At 49.5% G+C, this 20,603-nt stretch overlaps 2 protein-coding genes across 2 annotated transcripts; one reads left to right on the top strand and one right to left on the bottom strand.

Moving 5' to 3' along the window:
- Positions 1–35: 35 nt before the first annotated feature.
- On the top strand, positions 36–10,585 carry GUCA1B (guanylate cyclase activator 1B). The gene is made up of 4 exons (XM_090280443.1): positions 36–242; positions 7,066–7,215; positions 8,605–8,725; positions 9,351–10,585. The coding sequence occupies exons 1-4, from the start codon at positions 36–38 to the stop codon at positions 9,476–9,478; spliced, it is 606 nt and encodes a 201-aa protein (XP_090136569.1). The 3' UTR covers positions 9,479–10,585.
- Positions 10,586–12,490: 1,905 nt separating this feature from the next.
- On the bottom strand, positions 12,491–18,213 carry GUCA1A (guanylate cyclase activator 1A). Its single transcript, XM_090280441.1, has 4 exons — positions 18,013–18,213; positions 13,387–13,536; positions 12,902–12,995; positions 12,491–12,654 (listed from the first exon to the last, which is right to left on the bottom strand). Exons 1-4 carry the CDS (start codon positions 18,211–18,213, stop codon positions 12,491–12,493), a joined length of 609 nt encoding a protein of 202 aa, XP_090136567.1.
- Positions 18,214–20,603: the final 2,390 nt, after the last annotated feature.

Genomic DNA, 20,603 nt, shown 5'->3' with positions numbered 1-20,603 from the left:
CAGACCCTTGCTCCCTGGCATTCCTGGAGGCCAGGATGGGGCAGCAGTTCAGCTGGGAGGCAGTGGAGGCAGCCGGTGAGATGGATGTGGTGGAGCTCCAGGAGTGGTATAAGAAGTTCATGGTGGAGTGCCCCAGCGGCACACTCTTCATGCATGAGTTTAAGCGCTTCTTCAAGGTCGCAGGCAATGAGGAGGCCACCCACTATGTAGAGGACATGTTTCGAGCCTTCGACAAGAATGGGGTAAGGCACTCTGAAGGGGAGGGCTGGTGGCCAGCCCACTTGGCACATTTCTCATCCTTGTGCTGAAGGAGCATCCTCGTGGGGACTCCCAGTTCCCAGTCCTCCTGCTCTTCTTTTCTCTCCATTCCCCTCTCACCTTTCTGTCTCCTTCAAAACTCTTCTCTCTCTCCTGTGATCTGTCCCTTCCCATCTTCTCTCCCTCCTCTCTGTCTTTCAACTTCCTGAGCACTGATGGTAGGCTGGGCAGAAGGGCACACGGTCCAGTCCTCTGCATTTTTGGCAGGGCTTTGCAGACTGGAGACCTGGTTTTTCACCCCAGACCAGAATCCCTGTCACTCTAAACACAAGGAGCAAAAAAGCTACCCAAAAGGGATGAGTGATCTTAACATAGACCATGAGCTCCACCTCATTGGGGTCCTTTGAATTGAGACTGGTCAGGCCTTCCCCACCAGGAATGTCAGAGAAGGCTCCTTCATGGACAGGGAGGTTGGATGGATTATTGTAAAAGTCTCTTTCAACTCTTCAAGTCATGGAAGATTCCATAATATCATTCAACCACAGGGTTTCTTTAAGCCTTCCATTGACACCAGCAGCTAAGAAAAGTTTTGTAAATGCACACTGGAAACTGAACTTCAAAATTGAAACTCCTGCCTTGGCTGGTGTGGCTCAGTTGGTTGGAGTATTGTCCCGTAGACCAAAAGGTTACAGGTTTGATTCCCAGTCAGGGCATATACACAGGATGAGGGTTTACTGCCCCCAGTCGGGGCATGTACAAGAAGGCAGTCCATCCATATTTCTCTCTCATCTCTCTCTCTTTCTCTTTCTTTCTCTCTCTCTCTCTCCCCCCTTCTCCTTCTCTCTCTCTGTCTCTAAGCAATGAAAAAGTGTCCTCAGATGAAGATTTAAAAAAAAAAAAAAAAAAAAGTCCTTTATTATTTAAGGTCATACAGTCCAGTCTGCAGTCCTTTAAACCGTTTGGGTTGCCTCAAATACTTATTTCAGCTTTCAAAACCAATGAGGGGAGGTGGACCTAGAAAGTTATCTTAAGAAAGTCTCGGTGTTCCTGTTCTCCGTGTGTGGAACTTCACTTTCTAGGTTGAATCACAGGGATGCCTGTTCAGGTGTGACACAGCCCCTGGCACTTGTCAGTGTACGTCTCAGCACCTGTTGGGGGATGGGAGGGCAGGGCCAACACCTTCAGTGGGACAGGAACCTCCTTGGGATGAATCCCATAAACTCCCTCTCAGAGCACAGAATGAGCAGACTTCCCAAACAGCAGTCCTGTGAAGGAGCAGGCAGAGTCTGTTACTTCAAATCAAGTGATGAGAGAACTGGGGCAAAAGGAAGGGAATTCATTTGCCCGAGAGCATGTACTCAGGGGTTCAGACTCCCAGGCAAGTGGACCCGCCCAGGAGGTAGTTTGTTTTTTAAAAGAAGAAAATGAATTGTTAAAAAGCAGATCATATATCACAACACTTACTATCATAAATATATCAATCTTCCCCATTCTCATCTAAAATTCAATACAACAATTCAAGAACCAAAAGAGATTATTTAGCCCTGAGCACAATATAGCTGGGGCCTTACACCTCATCTTGTCTTACAAGTTGGCGTATATATTCATCAATTGCTTTTTCCTTTCTTTATAACTTTTATTCTGCTAGGATTTCAAATTTACACAAATTGCAAGAATAGTACAAGTAATTCCCATCTATAGTTTATCCAGTTGTTTACATTTTGCCTCATTTGCTTTGTCATTCTCTCTACATGTAAATACGTGTATGTATTTTTAAGAGAAAGTTGGAGACATCACACCCTTTCACTTCTAAGTATTACAATGTGTTTCTCCTAAAAAAAAAAAAAAATAAAGAAGGGCCATCTTAAAAAAATAACCTAATACAATTTGTCAAAATCAGGAAATATAACACTGATGCTTTGTGTGTGTGTGTGTGTGTGTGTGTGTGTGTTTGATCACTCATTGCATTTACTTGTCCTGTCTCTTTACCCTTTAATTTGGGAATTTCTTTTACAAAATATTTTTTATCGATTGTCTAAGAAAGAGAGGAAGAGAAAGGAAAGATGGAGACAGAGAAAAACATCAGTTTGTTGTTCCACTCATTTATGCATCCATTGGTCATTGTATGTGCCCTGAGCAGTGATCGAACCCATAACCTTAGCATATTGGAACACCCCTCTAACTAACTGAGCTACCTGGCCAGGGCTAACCTGAAACCTCTAATCTCAGCTTTTCTTTTTCTTATTTTACCCTGACATTTTTCAAGATTGCTGGCCAATTATCTGGGTTTGTGCAGTATTGCCTCATGATTAGGCTCAGGTTTTACAGTTCTGGTAGAAATGCCACCAAAGTGACATTTGTCCTTCCCAGTGCATGATGTCAGGGGGCATGTGACATTGATCTGCCCCATTACTGAGATTGTTAATTTCATCATTTGGTTACTCGGTGTCTGCTGAGTTTCTCCGCTGTAAGTTACTATTTTTCCTTTGTAATCAATAAGCATCTTATGGGGGGTACTTTGAGACAAAGTAAGTATCCTGTTGCTCATCAAATTTTCATCTACTCGGTCTGGCATCCAATGTTGACTTTCTAACACCACCATCCCATCTCGATTTGTTAGTTGCGTTCTACTGCAAGGAAGAGCTCACCTGGAAGGGTGTGAAGTTCCTCTGTCAGTAAAGTTCCCCCTTTACTTTTCCCACTAGTCTCCAAGGCCACACCCAACTCCACTTCCCACCTTGGCACAATCTTTGTATCAGCAAGTCTCATCTCTGGCCAATTGGTCTGAGATTTCTGGGGCAAATGAAATCAAAGGAGCTCATAGATCTAGCTCACATGTTAAAATCTGGGAGGACAGAAATGGGAGTTTGGTGAAGACAAGGAGGGAGGGGCACCTCTTTCTGCTGCTCCTCCCCCCGTGACACTCTTCTGTCTCCCCTGCCAGTTGCCCGATGACGCACCAGAATGGAAGAAAAGGAGTGAAGTGCAAATGTCATTTGGGATCCTTATGTAACATGCGCTGGGGTCAGGGCTGACGCACAAATGCAGCCAGTTCAGGGAGAAACGGGCGGATAATCCCAGAGCAGATCACACGTCTGCACTTCTGCTCCTACCTCTTCAGTAGACAGGTGTTTCCATCACCTTGGGCTTCAATAGCTAATGAAGACAAAGGAAGGCCAGTGTACAACAGCTGGGATGAGTCCCAGCTGGAAGCTTCCTGGAAATGGTCCTGGGGTTTGCAGTAACCTCACAGCTGAGATTACTTGTCTGGAAGGGGCTCCTCCAGAACACGCCTCCTGTGCGGGAAGGGGTTGTGAGGAGGGAGAAATTTCCTCTGCCCTCAGGGTTCTTTCTCCTGGTCTAATAATCAGATAGACATGAGACAGCGTAGCAGGAGAAACTAAGCAAATTTAACACACGCGTATGTATGGGAGCCCCGCATGTGAGGGAGTCAGAGACAGAAAGAGAACATGGGAATGCAAGATGTTCTGAGTGGGGCCTCGGGGGCTTCGAAGGGACATTGTAAGATGATAAGAGAAGATGTTGAGTACATTGAAATTTGCCCCGCAATAGAGATAGCTAAACAGAGGTCATCTCTGATCATCTATTATGGACAAGGCCCCTAATTCAAGTTCTTCTAGGTAGTTAAGGGAGGGGCAGACGTTTCTCTGGAGCCCACGTGCAGAGGATACCACTCAGCAAGTAACAGTTGCTGTCAGAACAGCCCGAGTGCCACAGAAGCACACCACAGTGACTCCTTCTGAACCCCACTGGGTCACTGTGGGAAGCCTAGCATGTTGAGGGATGATATTGTGAGAAGGTTCTAGAGAAAGAGTGTGGGAGAATCCAGAGATCTAGAGAGCAGGGGTTTTACTGGTGGTTTTAGTTTTTTGTTTTTCTCTCCTTGGTGCTGGACATCAGGCTCATTTTTCAGACAGTACTAGAGCTGGAACGGAGTACGTGCTCCCCACATGATGAACTGAGAAGACGTGTTAGGTTTGTGCCGGAAGAAAGGAGGAGTCAGGTGCACCAGTTCAAAGCCTTTATTGAGGGATGTTCAAGCAGGCGGCTGAGTCCGAGCAGACTGCAGCCCCGAGGGAAGGGGTAGAGGGATTTTTAAGGGTTTGGAGTAAACCCTCAAGGGGTGGGTCACCCTGCTGGTCAGCTCCAGAGTCCAGGGTGTGGGTGTTTGTGAAAGAACAATGTCCCTGATTAGAGATAGTAAATGTTTAAGGGAGAGGGGAAAGGGCAATGGGGGTGTAATTAGTTCTCAGCAGGGTGCGGCGGCTGTGCCTCAGTTGCCTCTGCTAATGGGGAATCTTGTCGTGGGGTGCATGGCCAGTGACGTGATGCAGACCCTCTTTGTTTCGGCACAGGCAGTGGCCCAGCTTCCGAGAACACAGTGACCACTGGCCATAGCCTGCTTCGCAAGGACTGACTCAGGGCAGGCAACATGGTGTCTCTAGTCCTAACAACAGGTATCCTGAAAGGCTCTGCCTTAGACAACTTCCTCAATTTCTTCGTCTCAGGTTCCTCACCCATCAAATGAGGATAAGAGACCTGAGGGAGGTGAGCTATGTAAAACAGACGGTCCCCACCAGACACTTGCACACATTTTCCTATTCAATTCATTACAAAAGAAACATAAGCTTAATAAATCACGATTACTAATGAAAAGAACAACCAATCATTACCTTGTACACCTTAAACTTACACTATGTTCTTTACAAGGCTATTTTGCAATTATATTTCTATAAAGCTTCAGAAAAAGTGGAAACAAGCCAAATAACCTTCAATGAATAGAAAACAGATCCTACTCAGCAATAAAAAGGGACAGAACTGTTGCTACACAAAGCAACTCGGATGACTCTCCAGGGCATTGTGCTGTGTGTTTTTTTAAAGAGGCAATCTTGAAGGGATACATACTGTGTGATTCTAATTCTATACTGTTCTCAGAGGGAAACTATTGTAGTGATGGAGAACAGGTCAGTGGTTGCCAGGTGATTCGGTTGGGAGAAGGATGTGGCTATTTAAAGGTAACAGGAGAGTTTGTGTTGAGAATTACTCATTTCTATGCATGTGATAAAATTTCACAAAACTACACACCTACACACACAGTGCACTGAAGACTAGTGGAGGGGGAAAGGAACAACCACTGCTAAGAATTGCCCCAAATTACCAGAGATGTCAGAAAAATATATATGAACAAGGATGTTCGTGGTGTAATGTAAAATATTAAAACCATGTTCAGAAAAAGGAACTGCCCAAAAGTGAAATGAAATAAAATGAAATGAAGCGAGAAAAAAAAAAAGAAAAAGGAACTGCCCAGTACACCTCAAAAAAAAAAGGAAGCTATGATTTTAAATAATTTTGAAGACATCGGACATTTTACAATAAGAATCCAGGAGATGGAACTATAGCTACCGTCTGGTCTCAGTTATGGAAACACGTGGCAGGGGTGGGGTCGGGAGGAACAGAAGGAATTATATAGGAGATGCAGAATAAAACCCTTCGGTGTTGCAGTAGGCTCACTTTATTTTCTCCTTGGTTTTCTGTAGGCGTTCTTGTGATCCCCCGCACCTCCTGCTGTGTTCCCCTGCTGCTCGCAACTTGCTCGCCCTGGCGCCCCTCATCTGGGGCTGGGGCTGGGGCTCCGAGTGGCCTGACCCAGTGAGACAGTGGTGTTCTGCCAGCCAGCTGTGTCGTTCTTGATTACAAAGTCATTGGAATAACAGGCACTTCTGGGGAGCTGATGAGTGAGGCGTTTTATTTGGAGAGCTGAGGTCCCCACCCTGAAATAGGTGAGGTTACAAGGTGTAAGCTTCACCCTGTGAAGCTCAGCCTGAGACCCTGGCCCGACGGACCCACTGTAGCCACCGCCCCAGCCTCTCACGTCAAACTCCTCCGGAGTCAAGCATGTTCTCCCTGTACTCCTTGTTCACTGCTTTTGGAATAATTCTTGACATCACTTGTCAGATTTCTGCTGGAGGAAAGAAAGTTCGGTTTCCTGGGCAGAGTCACCACAGAAATGGCCTGTGTCCTGCCACCCCTGCACCCCCCGAACCACCCCCCTTCCTCTGGTCGTTAGCACCTGAGCGCTGTCTCCCTGCCCCTTCCTGGGTGGGGGTGGGGGAGCAGACCTGTCTTTCAGTGTAGTGTGCACCTGGGCACTGAGGTGAGCAGGGCCGCACTGCCTATCCACCTTCCCTCGGGCTCTGCGTGAATGAAGGGGCAAAAGACACTTTCATTATGAGCACAGCTTTCTAATCTCCTTTCAAAGCTACCTTAGTCTCAAATTCAGGTTAAGTTGATTATTTATTCATTGACTCATGAATATTTATGGTCCCTGACTGTGCAGAAGAGGCACCGTGCTAGGCATGGAAGAGAAATGAAAGCAATGTAACCCCTCTTTTTCTCCAGAGCACATGATGTAGCTAGTGAATGAGACATCTTCACAGAGCAGTTAGGTGACAGTGAGACCCAAACTGTGCAGAATTGGTAGTAGGTGCTGTGAGTGTTAGAAGAGGGAGAGATCACTGTGGCTGAAGTGGTCTGAGAAGGAAGGCTTCCTGGAGGAGGGGACCATTGAGCTGAGCCTTAAAGAACTGGTAGAACTGGGTGATCATGGAGTCTGGGAAAGGATGCCAGAGTGGAGAACAGCATCAGCAAAGGTGCAGAAGACACAGGGATTGCAAAGAAGGAAGAGGCAGAGCCCTGGGTTTGTGGGGATGGATGGCCCAGCATAGAGTGCACACCTGTGCTCTGGAGAGGGGCGTGGACCAGGAGGGCCTCTCACTCCCAATGCAGGATGACACCATCGACTTCCTGGAGTACGTGGCAGCCCTGAACCTGGTGTTGAGGGGCACCCTGGAGCACAAGCTGAAGTGGACCTTCAAGATCTATGACAAGGACCGCAATGGCTGTATCGACCGCCTGGAGCTACTCGACATTGTAGAGGTCAGTGTTACCTGGGGGGCCACACTCCTGGGCATAGGCGCACTGCTGGGCTCTGAGGGCGGCCCACCGACGGGGTCCCCTGGGGCTGGAGTTCAGGAAGGAGCACTGAAATCATCCACGTGTGCTTTCTGACTACAGTGGAATTAAGCTAGAAATCAATTACAAAAAGATAACTGAAAAATCCCCATGTGTTTGGAGATTAGGCAATATACTTCTAAATACTCCATGAATCATCAAAGACATAAAATCACAGACACACACACATACACAGTACTATGAACTAAATAATGAGGCAAAAATAACAAAACTTATGGAATGCAGCTAAAGCTGGGCTTTCAGAAACATGTATAGCCTTACAATGTATATGTTAGAAAATGAGAGGCTGAAAATCAATGAGCTAAGAAGTCACCTCAATAAATTAGAAAAAAGGAGACATATTAAAACCAAAGAAAGTAGGAGAAAGGGAAAATACCATAAAGAGCAGAAATTAATGACATAGAAAAAAATGTACCAAAGAAAAGTCAACAAAACCAAAAGTTGGTTCTTGAAAAGACTAATACAGCTGATTAACTACCTTGGGGAGGGTATGACCAGCAAGGAAAAACTGCCCGCTAGAGTGCAGACGGACATGTGCACAGTGTTTTCCTCTTACTCCCCAGGGCTGCTGGTGGGCATCCTTAGCCCAGTTTACAGATCAGGCAATTGCCTCACAGAAGTTCTGTGTTTGCTCACATTCATGCACCCAGGAGGTGCTGAAGCTGGCTGTGAGCCCTAAGGCTCCCCGACACCCTCAGGGGGGCTGCTTTGTGCCTGACGCTGTACTGGGCAGTGAGGCCCTGGGCCCAGCCACACACACCTGCCCTCAGAGGGCGCCCAGCCCGAGAACTGAGGGTAATCTTGTTGGTCTGTCCCTCCTGCATCTCACTTCACAATGGTGCCTCACTGGGAAAAGAAACAGCACAATGGAGAAACTATTCTTTCCCTTCTAGTTTAAACATCTCTATCTCCTATTTCATACACATAGACACACATATCCATAAATATACGGTATTGTCTTCTCTCTGAATCTCCATTTTCCTCTGTAAGGTAGCACTGAGACCCTCACAGTGCTGTACACCTCCCCCATGAGCGGTTTTGAGTTTTGGCTTTGGGCTCACAACAGAAATGCCGGTGGCATTGGGTGGGGTGCCATGTGGGGTCAGGCACTCCTCAGTTGCAACAAGCCCAGGGGACCCTAAGACACATCCATTCTGGTTCGGACGTGGGTCCCGCGCTCCTCAGACACACAGCCTGTGGGGCAGCGTTGGGGAAATGGTGCTGAGAAGCATGGGTTGGAGGAGGGACAGAGTTTGCCAGGTCCCCTCAATGCCTCTGGGGTTTTCTCCGCAGGCGATTTACAAGCTGAAGAAAGCCTGCCGGGTGGAGATGGAGGCCTGGCGGCAAGGCCAGCTGCTCACGCCCGAGGAGGTCGTGGACAGGATCTTCCTCCTGGTGGATGAGAACGGAGATGGTAACGGGGGCAGAGATGGTGGCCCACTCCACAGCAGTCCCTTTTTCTGGCCCTGTGACCCTGGGCAAAGCCCTCCACCTCTCAACAACTAGTGTCTTCATCTGTGAAATGACAGAGGGTGTCTGTCACCAGCACACGACACTTGTAAGAGCGATTAAAATTCCTACTGGAGTTGCCCGTGGAGGCCAGGCAAGCTAGGGAGAGGGTAGGAGCTTTGGAGTTAGGCAGACAGGATGACGCATCAACCTCTCAGATTGGTCTTAGTTTCCTCACCTGGAAATGGGGATAATAATGGCTGAGAGGACTAAATAGGGTAATTAAAGCCCAAGGCATTGCAGGGAGGGAGCTGGCTGGAAACACACCCCGAAGAGCCCTTGATAACATTTCAAGGGTGCCGTAGGCAAAAGTAAAACTTCAACTCATTTGCAAAGGAAGTCCCTTGAAGAAGCTCTTGAAGTTTCCAGGAGATTCCAAGAAATTCCATGGGCCCCAAGCTTGGGCCCTGAGTCTGCAGATTCCTTTGTTTAAAAGCTGTAGGCGCACCCTAGGAGAGAAGGCTTTTCCTCCTGCCCCGACCCCATTTCTTCATTCTTCCACAAGACCTCCTCTCCCACCCCTTGCTCAGGCCAGCTGTCTCTGAATGAGTTCATCGACGGTGCCCGTCGTGACAAGTGGGTGATGAAGATGCTGCAGGTGGATGTGAATCCCGGTGGCTGGATCTCCCAGCAGAGGCGGAGAAGTGCCATGTTCTGAGTGTCTGCGGCCCTGGGCGCCCTGTAGGAGTCCACAGGCTCCTCCAAGACTCCAGACTCACCAGGTTTCCAGAGCAGTGGGACGGCCCCTGGCTCAGCCCCCTTATGCCCCCTCATCCTGGTAGCCCCGTGAAGGGAAAGGAACTGAGGGGGGAGGGGAGGGGCTGTCGGTCTGAAGCCACCAACAAGGGCATAGTGGATTGAGAAGGTTTACTGGGGTGATGAAGGGAACGGCGCACTCACCCCCTTCAGCTGCTCCTGGAGCACCTATGCCTGGCCTGGGTCATTGTGGGGCCCCACAAATCCCCGCATGGTTCTTAGCGGGAAGCAGGGGCAAGCTGCGGGCCGCGGGTGTCACAGACCAGATTAACAATGAGAACACCCACACTGTGGGAAGCAGACCCGTAGAAGGCCAGGGCTGGGAGGTGCTGAGTCTGAAGAAAAGGCAGCAGCAGCTGAAGGGGGAGGGGAGACATAATTACACCCCTCCAGGATCCTGAGGGGTATTCGTGGGAGGGTGTTTGCCTCCTCCGCCCCAAGTTGTCCCCACCTGGGGTGTCAACAGGACAAACTACAGCAAGTCAGGCTGTGGTCTCCTGCCGTTGGAGGGCTCAGCTATTTTCAAAGGCGCCGCTTTGGCTCTGGTGCTGCTCCCCAACCCTCCGCTCTACCTCCGACCCTCATGCCCCGCCCCTGCCTCTCCAGTGCCCTCCCCAGCACGGCCCTACCACGGTCTCCAGCCACAAGCTGAATGTGTCTCCTTAATGAATGGAGAAACCTTCCTTCCGTTTCTGGGGAGAATTCGGGGCCTGATGACCAGGGTTCTAGGTCAGGCTTTGCTTCCAGCTGTTATTAGACCCAAGACGCCACTTCTCTTCCCAGCCTCAGTCACCTGGTCTGCACAGTGAGCGGGACTGGACTAGACCAGTAGTTTTCAGATGATTATTTTTTTTATATGTGGGATTATTTTTGTTTTACAAACTGTGTGCAACCTCAGTATAGACACTAGGTTCAAAAGGAGCTGCTCTAGTCGAAAAGGGGCTGAGCGGCTCACACCCTTCCCACCACTGGAGCCAGAGGCACCCCTGAGACCTGGAAAAACACTTGCTTTCCCTTTAATAGATATGTTTTTATGTTGATATGTGAAAAATAAAACTAATCTGTTGAACCTGTGATTTCATAGGTATGATATTCAATAAAGGTCCCTTTAGAAATAAATTTTAGGTAAAAAATGGTTGATTAAAAAAAATAATGATCCAGGTAGGACACAGACATGGCCCAAATCATGAAGATGGTATGTGAGTGACGTTGGGGAAACGTCCTTATTCCCTCCAGATACCCTCCCAACTTTGACCTTCAGATTTCCCAAGAGGCAACCACCAGAAAAGGAGCAGAATGTCAGCTCTGTGTTTCCAGGCTGCCCCTAGCATTGACCTTTGCCATCCCTCCACGTCCATGCTCAGGCCCTGGCTGGCTTCCTGGTCAGGGTGGTCCAAGTGAGGGACAGGATGGGTGTGAGCAAAACATACTTTCTCACCCCCCTGGGGGCTCTCTGCAACCCAGGGCTTCACTCCCTTTCCCCCTTTTTCTCCTTCCCATCCTGGAGTGTATTAACTCTCTGCACTCCCCACACTCATTGAAGACTTAAAGCCCAGAAGAAAGAGCAGCTTGAAAAAAATGGGCATGACCGCTTCAGCCAGTCTCTCCCCAGGTTCTTGGACAGGGATCTGCAAAGTTGGGGTGTGCAAAGAATGAGGATGAGGCCCACCTGTAACAGAGGATGTCACATGTCCCTGCAGCAAGAGACTTAGGTGAGACCAGGGATGGTCCTGCAGGAGACCATGGGGCAGGCGCCCCATGCCACCAAGTAGCCAGCAGGGGAAGTATGAAGTGTTGTGCAGTCACTTCTGAATGAAAATGGATTTCCTCTGGATAAACAAGGACTGTCTATAGTATCTCCTCACCTTCTTTCACTTTTTGGCCAACATCCAACTCAAGCATACCTTCCCAGAGTGTGTGAATGCATGCACACGTGTGCACATACCACGGCTGGTCATTAGTCATGATTCCCATCTGTACTGTCTCCTCAACATTCCATCCTCATCTCCGTGGTAGCACTGCAACTTCTTGAAGGAGTTTTGGGGTTTTTTCCTATGACTAGGGCTCTTGGAGGTGCCCTCTAAAAATCGATATGATGACCTTTATTGTTCCAAATTTGGTAAAAAGGAAATCCTAAGAGATACCCCCAATTAACACCTATGAAAATGCCTCCCCATGTCCCACAGCCCCCATGCGACACCCACACATCACACAGAAGGCACCTCCAACCCCCCACACACATCCTCTTCTCCACACGCAACCTCCAGCTCCTTCGTGTTCCAAGTCCAGGGTCACCTCTGTGAGGCTTCCCTGAGTCACACTACTCAGGAATCCATTCATAGCTTCCTATAGCATATTTTATTATAATGATGCTTAGCCTGTGAGATCCTTGAAGATGAGAAGTGTCCTCTTCTTTGCACATCTAACATCTAGCATTAGTACATAGTAGGTGCTCAATAAATACATGTTGAATGGCAGGGACAAATCAGTGCAGACCACACAAGTAGGCTCAGTGGTCCTGGGCTCCTTGCAGCACCAGGATGGAGACTGTGGCCACAGGACTGGTAGGATCCATCAGAGTCCTGGGAATGCTCAGCTCTGCCTCAGAGCTTCCATGTCTAGAAGAAGATGGGACTGGAAATCTGGGAAAAGTTGGGGGAGGTTTCAGACAGGGCAAAGAGGAGCCTGAGGGCAGAGGGGTGTTGAGGAGTGCCCCTGGCAGGAGGGCAGGAGGTGGTCACCACCAGCTGAGCCACACAAAGGCTCAGAAACCGTCCTTCACTGTCTGCCCCGTGCTACCATCGTGCAGCCCAAAGAGGTGAGCCGAGCCTTTGGGTTCAGGAGACTCTACCTAGTGTAAAAGCCAGCACCGCCACACACCCCTCCCCAGCACAGAAGCACCTGGGTGGTGGCCTCAGCCGGCTGCCTCAGCCCCGCCCCCGCCAGCCCCCTCCTGCTCTTGCTCGCTGTTCTGGAGCCTGCGCACAATGCTGGTGAGGTCCAGGCTTCGGGTCAGCGTGTCCAGGAGCATCTGGTCCTTCTGGACGCCCTCCATGAACTCCTCCAGGGACAGTTCCCCTGGTAGAGGAGAAGGGAGTCATGGGGAGGGTGTTCTTGTCTCCTTGGCAGCATCGTACCAGGGCCCAGAGCTAGAGTCCTGCCACTGGTACAAGGCCAGTACTGGGGGAAGTGGCTGTGAGTGGGGCAGGCAAAGGAGCCAGACACCAAAGGTCAGCTCAGGAATCTCTAAAATTCAGATCTGGGGCTGGGACTCTACACCGTGGTGATCCCCCTCCCCTGGTGTCCCCCACCCCGGCATCCTCACCATCCCCATTGACATCAATCTTGGAGAACACTGTATCGGTGAATTCCTCTGCACTCATGGCGGAATCGCTGCAGGGGTTAAGGGCTCGGATGGCCTGGAGGGAAGAAGAAGTGAGAGGACCCATTCTAACTCAGTTTCCCTAGTGGGGGCGGGAGGGGCAGTGAGAGCTCCTCTGGCTCCCAACAGCAGGGGGGCGTGGAGGCCAGGGTGCGAGCAGCAGAGTGGGCAGTAGCAACAGAGCTGGGACTTAAGAGCTTATACAGTCTCTCGGTACACATGAGGAAACTAAGGCACAGAGAGGGGAAAGAAAGTGGCTCATGTCACACAGCTGGTGAGGGACAGAGCTGCCACCGGGATGCTCCATTCCAACCTGTCCCCTTCTGAGAATGCAGCTCTGCCTGCTGAAGACCCAGCCCCAGGCTCTCAGCTCTGAGTCCCCCAGCATCTGCCCTGCCCCAGGCCCGGCCCTCTGCACCTGCAGTTACCCGGATGATGGTGAGCAGCTCATCGCGGTCAATGCATCCATTGCCATCCACGTCATAGAGCTTGAAGTACCAGCGCAGCTTCTGTTCCACCTTCCCCTTGAGGACCAGGCTGAGCGCTGCCACATACTCCATGAAGTCTATGTAGCCGTCCTGGACAGGGGGGAGAGGCCGCCTTGAGCCCACTCTCAGCCCGCCCCACAGAGCCCCCCCCCTCCCTGCCCCACTCCCACCCGGTGGGCTGTGGATGGCTGATGCTATCGCTGCACAGAAGTTTGGGTTGTGGCTGTGACTGGCTGCTTCCCTTGCTTCTCAGACTCGAGCCCTTCCGCTTGCTTGTAGGTGGGAGAAGAGAAACAAAGTCCCAGGGGTGGGAGTGTGGATTGGGTGAGCTTTCCCCAGCTGGGGTGAGGGCAGGAGGTAGGTGTGGAGGCAAGGAGCGCCTTTCTCATTCTTTCCTTATTCTTCAAACTTTACTGGCACCCACTCCATGCTGTGACTGACTGAGGAATCAGAACTCGTGAAGGCAGGAGCCGCGTCCTGAAGGGAATGCAACATTGAGGACCCAGGTTTGAATCCTGGCTTCACCCTCTCAAAGCTGTGGGATCTGGGACAGAGGACGCCATATGTCTCTGGCCTTCGATTTTTTTTCATCTATAATAAGTATAATGATACCTACCTCTATGGGATTGTCACGGGATTACAGGAGTTCATGTATGTAAAGCACTCAACACTGCCTGGCATATAGTGAGCAAACAATAAATGTTAGCTATTATTTTACTGTTACTGTAAAGAGATCACTATGCTGTCATGATGTGTAGTCAGCAACAACACATCCGGACAAGCCATTGTGGAATCACAAGATAGGAGCACCCACTCCACTGGGGTGAAGGCAGGTGAGGGGCTTGGGGTGGCTCTCTGAGGGAGGTGATGCCCTCATGAGTCTTGGAGAGGTTGGCCGTGGGGGAGAGTGGCACAAGACAATCCTGCAGGACATTTATGCAGGGAATGTTTGCCAGCTGACCATCTGCCCAGCCCTGCCAGTCCTACTACGAGGGTCTCTGCCCACATGCCCCCAGACCAAGTGAGGCTGGGAGAGGGCAGCCTGTGTCTTACAGACAGGCTGGGCCCTGTAGGGAAAGCAGCACTGGATCAAAGCACATGAACTTAGAGTCCAGCCCATATTCTTCCACTTACTCGAAACCATGACTGGAACCAGGAAGTTACTGTGGAACAGATTTGGGGTCAGTATGAAGAACTCTTACACAGGCAGAGTTGCCCACGGTGCAAGGGCCAGCCTCGTTCAGTAATGAGCTCTCTGTCATTGACCATGTGCAAGGAGCTGTTAGAGTACTGTTGTTAGGGATGGAGCCAGAGTTGGGCAGGATGGTCTCACCTGGTTGGGTGCCAGCTTTTGGCCTCTAGTGAGGCCTTAACCGCTGTGAGCCCCACAGTGAGTGTCATGATCATAGTGAGCATCTGTTTGCTTTCCCCTGTTCGAGGGCTTTCACACAGGCCTCAGCTCATTCAGCCCTTGCCCGACCCAGCTGCCAGGACTGTGGTGGGAAAGGAGCGAGGCCCCTGGGCAGCAAGGCTAAGAGACGCCCGCAAACAGCGGAGGAGTTTTCCTCTGGGTGGGGACTCAGGGAGAGTATGCTTTTGCTTTTCATTTCCTATCTTTCTATATTGTTGGAAAGTTTATAATGTGCTGCATTACTTTTATAAATTTTTTTTAGTGGCTAAACAGGGACAACAGAAGATGTGGGCTTTTGTTCCAGAAAGACCTAAACCACGTGTTAGGGGAGGGTAACCTTGGACAGGTGCATGACCTCTTTGAGACACAGTTTCCTCAGATCTAAGATGGAAACAACAATATGTACTCTTCAAGATTGTGGTAGGGATTAGATCCAGTAAAATTACTACTACAATACTAACTTCTTTTTAGTGCTTCCTGTGCTGAGTGTTGTATTCATTTCACTCATTAACTCCCACAGCCACTCCCAGGAGGTATTTTTGTCCCCATTTTCAGCTGAGGAGACTGAAGTTGAGAGAGATTAGGCCACAGCTAGTGAATGACAAATCCTGGCCTAGAAACCGGGACTCCTAAGTCCCACATGGCGCTCAGATGCAGGGATGGAGAATGAGCAGACTCAAGTGCACCTGGGGGACTGCTGGGCACAGCCACGCCCACGTAAATCTTTGAAATAAGCGAAGCTTGTGCTTGTCCCCCAGGTCACACTCTCACTCACACTGCTGTACCCCCCAACTCTGCCCACCCAGCACAGCACACTCGGGTGTAACCCTCTTCTAATTCAGGGGCTGGCAGACATTTTCTATAAAGGGTCAGATGGCAAGAGTTCCAGTTCAGACAAAATGTAAACGCATGGGTGTGGTGTGTTCATTGATAAAAACAGGCCCCTGGGCATTGCTGGCACACCCCGGTTTTAACTCCCCTCTGTGTCAAATTTCCTGTCCAGTCTGCTAAACTGATCTGTACCAATGGTGCCCCAAGGGTCATTCAGACCGCTGGTGTCTAGGAGGCACTTTAGACGTTACAAAGATGCTCTTCATTTAAATAAATGTGTTTAAATTAATGTTATTGTGAAATACAAAACTAGCCCATAAACTCATGATTTCTCATATATTCATTCACTTGTATAACAAATCTTGATTAAGCACCTACTATGTTCCAGGCACTGTTTTGGGTGCTGAGGGTACCGCAATGAACAAGACAGACAACAGTCCCTGCCCTCATGGAGCTCCCATTCCAGCAGGGGAGACAGACAATAAACAGAGTGGCTAAATGTTATTTAGCATCAGGTATTAGAAGACAAGACATGTTCTGGGGAGTTGTTGGGGGGCTGGGACTAGGAAATGCAGGGGTAAGGGCTAGTCCCAGTTAAATAGGATTTAAACTGAGAGATCAGGCCAGCTGTCAGTGGGAAGGAGACGTCTGAGCAGGGACTCTCAGCAGGGGAAGGTGTGAGCCAAGCAGAATTCTGGAGGAGGAGGGTCCCGGGCAGCACCAAAGCCCTTACGGCAGAGGTGTGCGTGGCATAATCGAGGAAGTCAGGTTTGGGACAGTACTTACTGCTGGTGCTTGCATGTGACAAAAATTGAAGAGATGGTATATGAATGGCTCGGGTTAGGAAAATACACGGTTGATGGGTTGTCCCTCCCTGGTGTCATGTGGGTGATTTTAGAGGGGCCTTTAGATGCATGTCTTGAACAAAGGGTTTCCTTAGTAGGTGAGAAGCTGAGCCATTTTGGTGCATTAGGGTGCAATGTATTGAGGTTCCTTCCCCTTCTGTTGAGGAAGTATTGTGCCTCTGGAGGATTTGGGAGATCCAGCATCCTGATGCCACCCCTCCTGGTCCCCGTGCCCTGGGCTCCAGTACCCTGCTTCCTTGTGCCGCCTTCAGGAAAGCCCTCAGGCTCCCTGATGCTGCCCTTGAGGCCAAGACTCAAAGCCCATAATCTTCTTTGGCCCCTTGACTCCACATATTAGTGAGTTTTAAATAGCCTCTGAGCCCCAGCTTTCCCCAGAAGCCCTGGGCAGTGAGGGGCTGGGAAAGCTCTGGGCAGCCACCCCTGGCTGCGGAGGGCACATGGCAGCACAGCAGCACAATCTCCATTTCCAGTGAGTGCCGGCCGGGGGGTACCGCTAGGGTGGGGAGACAAGCTTGTGGGTCTGGGTTCTTCCACCACTACATCTTGACTGAATTGCTCCAAATAAATGGAATTTTTGCTGTTGAAAACCAACAAACACCCTAACTGCTGTTCCTGACAGATACAGGCGAGTAAGCTGAGACTGAGGGGGAGAGAATGGGCTCAAGGTCACCCAGCTGATGAAAACTAAGGGCCCAAACTCACAGTATCTAACTCCTTTTCCAGTGATCCCTCAAGCTTATCTGGAAGTCTTCACCTGGTGCGTCTAGGTGACTAATTGGGGACATAAAATTTGACCCCTGTGCAGACCTTCAACCCACACGAGAAAAGGTGAACTGAGATCACTGGGTATTTTAGAGTTGAAGTAGCCTGGATTCCCCAGTGACCAGGCAACCTTGCCTGTCCCCAGGTCGAGTGTTCACAGAGCATCGTGGGTGACCCAAGTAACGTGGACCTGCTCATCCCGGACCAGCCAGGGCAGGAGCCTCCTCATCCTGTTCTCTGCTCTCCACCGCTCCTCCTGCATCCTTGTGAGCATCTAGAGCTTGTGCAAAAGCACCACAAATAGCATCAAGCACATAGTAGGGGTTCAATGACTGTCTTATAAGTGTTCATGCTTGCTCTGGAGTAAATCAGAATGTGCGTGTGGAAGAGGCAGAGGGAGCCATTCGGTCCCGCCTGTGAGCACACTACCTGTGGACCTCTCTGTCTTCCCCTGTGGAGCCAGGGCAGGGACGGTCCAGTCATTCTGAACCCCAGTGCCTGACTCACGGTAGGTGCCCCATGAATGTGAGATCGACTGAATCCTTAATGTGGACATTCAACCTCCAAGATAAACAAAGAACTGTGTGAATGAGGTCCCTCCAGCGGACCCTGATGCTCCCACACTTGCTCCCCGCCTCTGCTGGTTGGGACTCCCCAGGCATCCCTCCAACGCCCCGCACCCAGGCCCCTGCTCACTTTGTTGAAGTCAAAGGTCTCAAACATCTGCTCCACATACTGGCTGGTCGATGGGCTCAGGTTCTTGAGGCCAAAGAACTGGCGGAGCTCGTAGAGGGTGAGCTGGCCGGAGGGGCACTCGGTCATGAACTTCTTGTACCACTGGTGGCACTCAGTGCTGCTCAGCTCTTCCACCGATTTACCTTCCATCACATTGCCCATCGTCTAGGCCTGCGGGACGCTGATACCCAAGAGGGACAAGTCCTGTGCCCCACTGCTCTTGCACAAGGGGAGCTTGGCTTTTTAGAACTGCACCTTCCTGGCTCACAGGCCTGAGTTCTCCAGATCTGAGCAAGGAAGAACCTGATGAATCAGTGCAGGGAAATGTAGGGAGGAGGTGAGCAAAAGGGAGAAGGTAATGGGGGCTGAGCAAGCCAACACCCAAATCCAGGGGATGCCAGAGAATCAGTGTTACAAGTCCCCACTGAACACTTGCAGCCAATGGGAACTGCTCCCTGGGAAGAGGAGTGAAAATAGAACAAGCCTTAGAGGAGCAGAGGCCCAGGATTACAGCCTTGAGCTGATGGTGAGAGGATTTTCTTACCCAGTTTGCAGTCTCCTTATCCCTTCTTGCCAGGACAGAATGGTGGCCAGCCAGCAGCTGTTCTGACCCTGTGACTGACTGCCACTCGCATCTCGTCCTGTTTTGAGTGGATTCCTCCCTCTGACACAGGATGGAGGTATATATGAAGTAGAGCTGGTTCCTCTTCCAGAGGTGGGCCAGCTGTGGGCTCTTGATGGGGTTGCTGCATAGTTACCAGGCTGTGCACTGCACTTGGCCATCGTAGCTGAGGGGGTCCAATCCCACCACAGAGAGCTAACACAAGAGAGCGTTGGGTGATGCAGAGCGTGTGGCCTTCCAAGACGAGTCCTGAGCAGCCAGTGGGAACCCCTCCTACAACAACCTGCACAAGCCTATCTAGCCATGCATACACACTCACTGGCGCTCTTCTGACCACACTCTCACATTCTCAGACGCTGCATCTTTCCCGTCCTGCAAGGCTTTGAATTCAGCCCTGCATTTGACTCTGAACCTGACACCATCACCTGCCAGGGCCATGGGAATAGGAGACATTGTGTGCCCAGTGGCCTGGTCTGTGTGTGTGTGTGTGTGTGTGTGTGTGTGTGTGTGTGTGTGTGATGTGAGAAAGAGAGAGAGAGACAGACAGACAGAGACAGAGAGAGAGACAAAGAGAGGGCTGGCACACATGTGCATTGGTGAGCTGCTACCTGCTGGTCCCAGAAAACTCCCAGGCCAAGCTTTAGGACCTATCTATGCAGCAACAGCTTTCTCTGACTCCAAATGGGACATTCTCTGACCACAGGCTTTAACATTGGTTCATTTATGGAGCCAACACCCAGGTGTGCTTCAGCTGGATGCTACTGGGAAAGTACGAAGCCAGCCCTCACTCTGCCCTGCCCCATCCCAATTTTCCTCCCTCCCTTACACGTGGACCCTGCCTGTCCCCTACCTTGGCCAGGGGGAACCACCACCCACATTTCTGCTTTCCCAGCAGGCACTTGGGTACATATTCAGGTTGTGTACTGATGCTGTAGTACAAAAGTGTCTTTTATGTTTGAGAAGAAGTGTCTTTTGGGGGTAGTTTATAATCGCAGCTAATCTACCCTCTCATGATTGATACAAAGACTGCAGCTTTAAATACTGCACAAAATGTCATGAATTGTTCCAGCAGCACCAGGCTTGCCAGGGTCCTCTCAGGAACCCAGCTGCATGCTGGGCCCCTCCCACACTGCAAGGTTGCAAGGAAAGGATTCTCTTCTTTAAAAAAAAAAAAGACTATTTTAATTGTTACTAGAGAAAGAAAGGAAAAGAGAGAGAAAGAGAAAAACATCAATTTGTTGTTCCAGTTATTATGAATTCATTTGTTGAGTCTTGTATGTGCCCTGACCGGGGATCAAACCCACAACCTTGGTGTATCAGGATGATGCTTTAACCAATTGAGCTACCCAGCCAGGGCCAAAGAAAGGATATTTTTCTCCAGCACTGTTTCTTCAGAGTGAAGACTAAGGAAAATTTTCATATAGAAGTATATATATGTAAATGTACTTATATTTACATAAATTGTATAATATAAATATATAATGACATTTAAATATATTTATGTATAATCTATACAAATGTTATACAATCTGTTATATATAACATATATTAGGTATCAGAGTACATACGTATATACCTCAGAATGGGCCAAGTTATGCTATAGTAACAAACCACTCTAAAATCTCAGTGGCCTAAAGAACCACAAGTTTATTTCTTGCTCACACTACTTGCTGGGTGACCTTGAGCAAGTACTTTAACTTTCCTTGTCCTCAGTTTCATTCCTAAAATGGAGATAATGGTGCTCACCTCATAAGGCTATTAAGAGGACTAAGTGAATTTAAATATATGAAAATCATTTAGAACAGGGTTTGGCAAAGAGTAAGTGCCCCATATTAGCTATCACTTTATTATTTCATGTCTGTTACAGTGGCTGGCATGCTGCTTACTTGAAATTTTATTTTTATTTTTTATTTTAGAAGGAAGGAAAAGG

The sequence above is a fragment of the Furipterus horrens genome, unplaced genomic scaffold (assembly GCF_987537825.1).
Source record: "Furipterus horrens unplaced genomic scaffold, mFurHor1.1.pri manual_scaffold_6, whole genome shotgun sequence".
Taxonomy (NCBI): domain Eukaryota; kingdom Metazoa; phylum Chordata; class Mammalia; order Chiroptera; family Furipteridae; genus Furipterus; species Furipterus horrens.
Note: the sequence above shows the minus strand (reverse complement) of the source record. Positions and strands in the feature narration are given on the sequence as shown.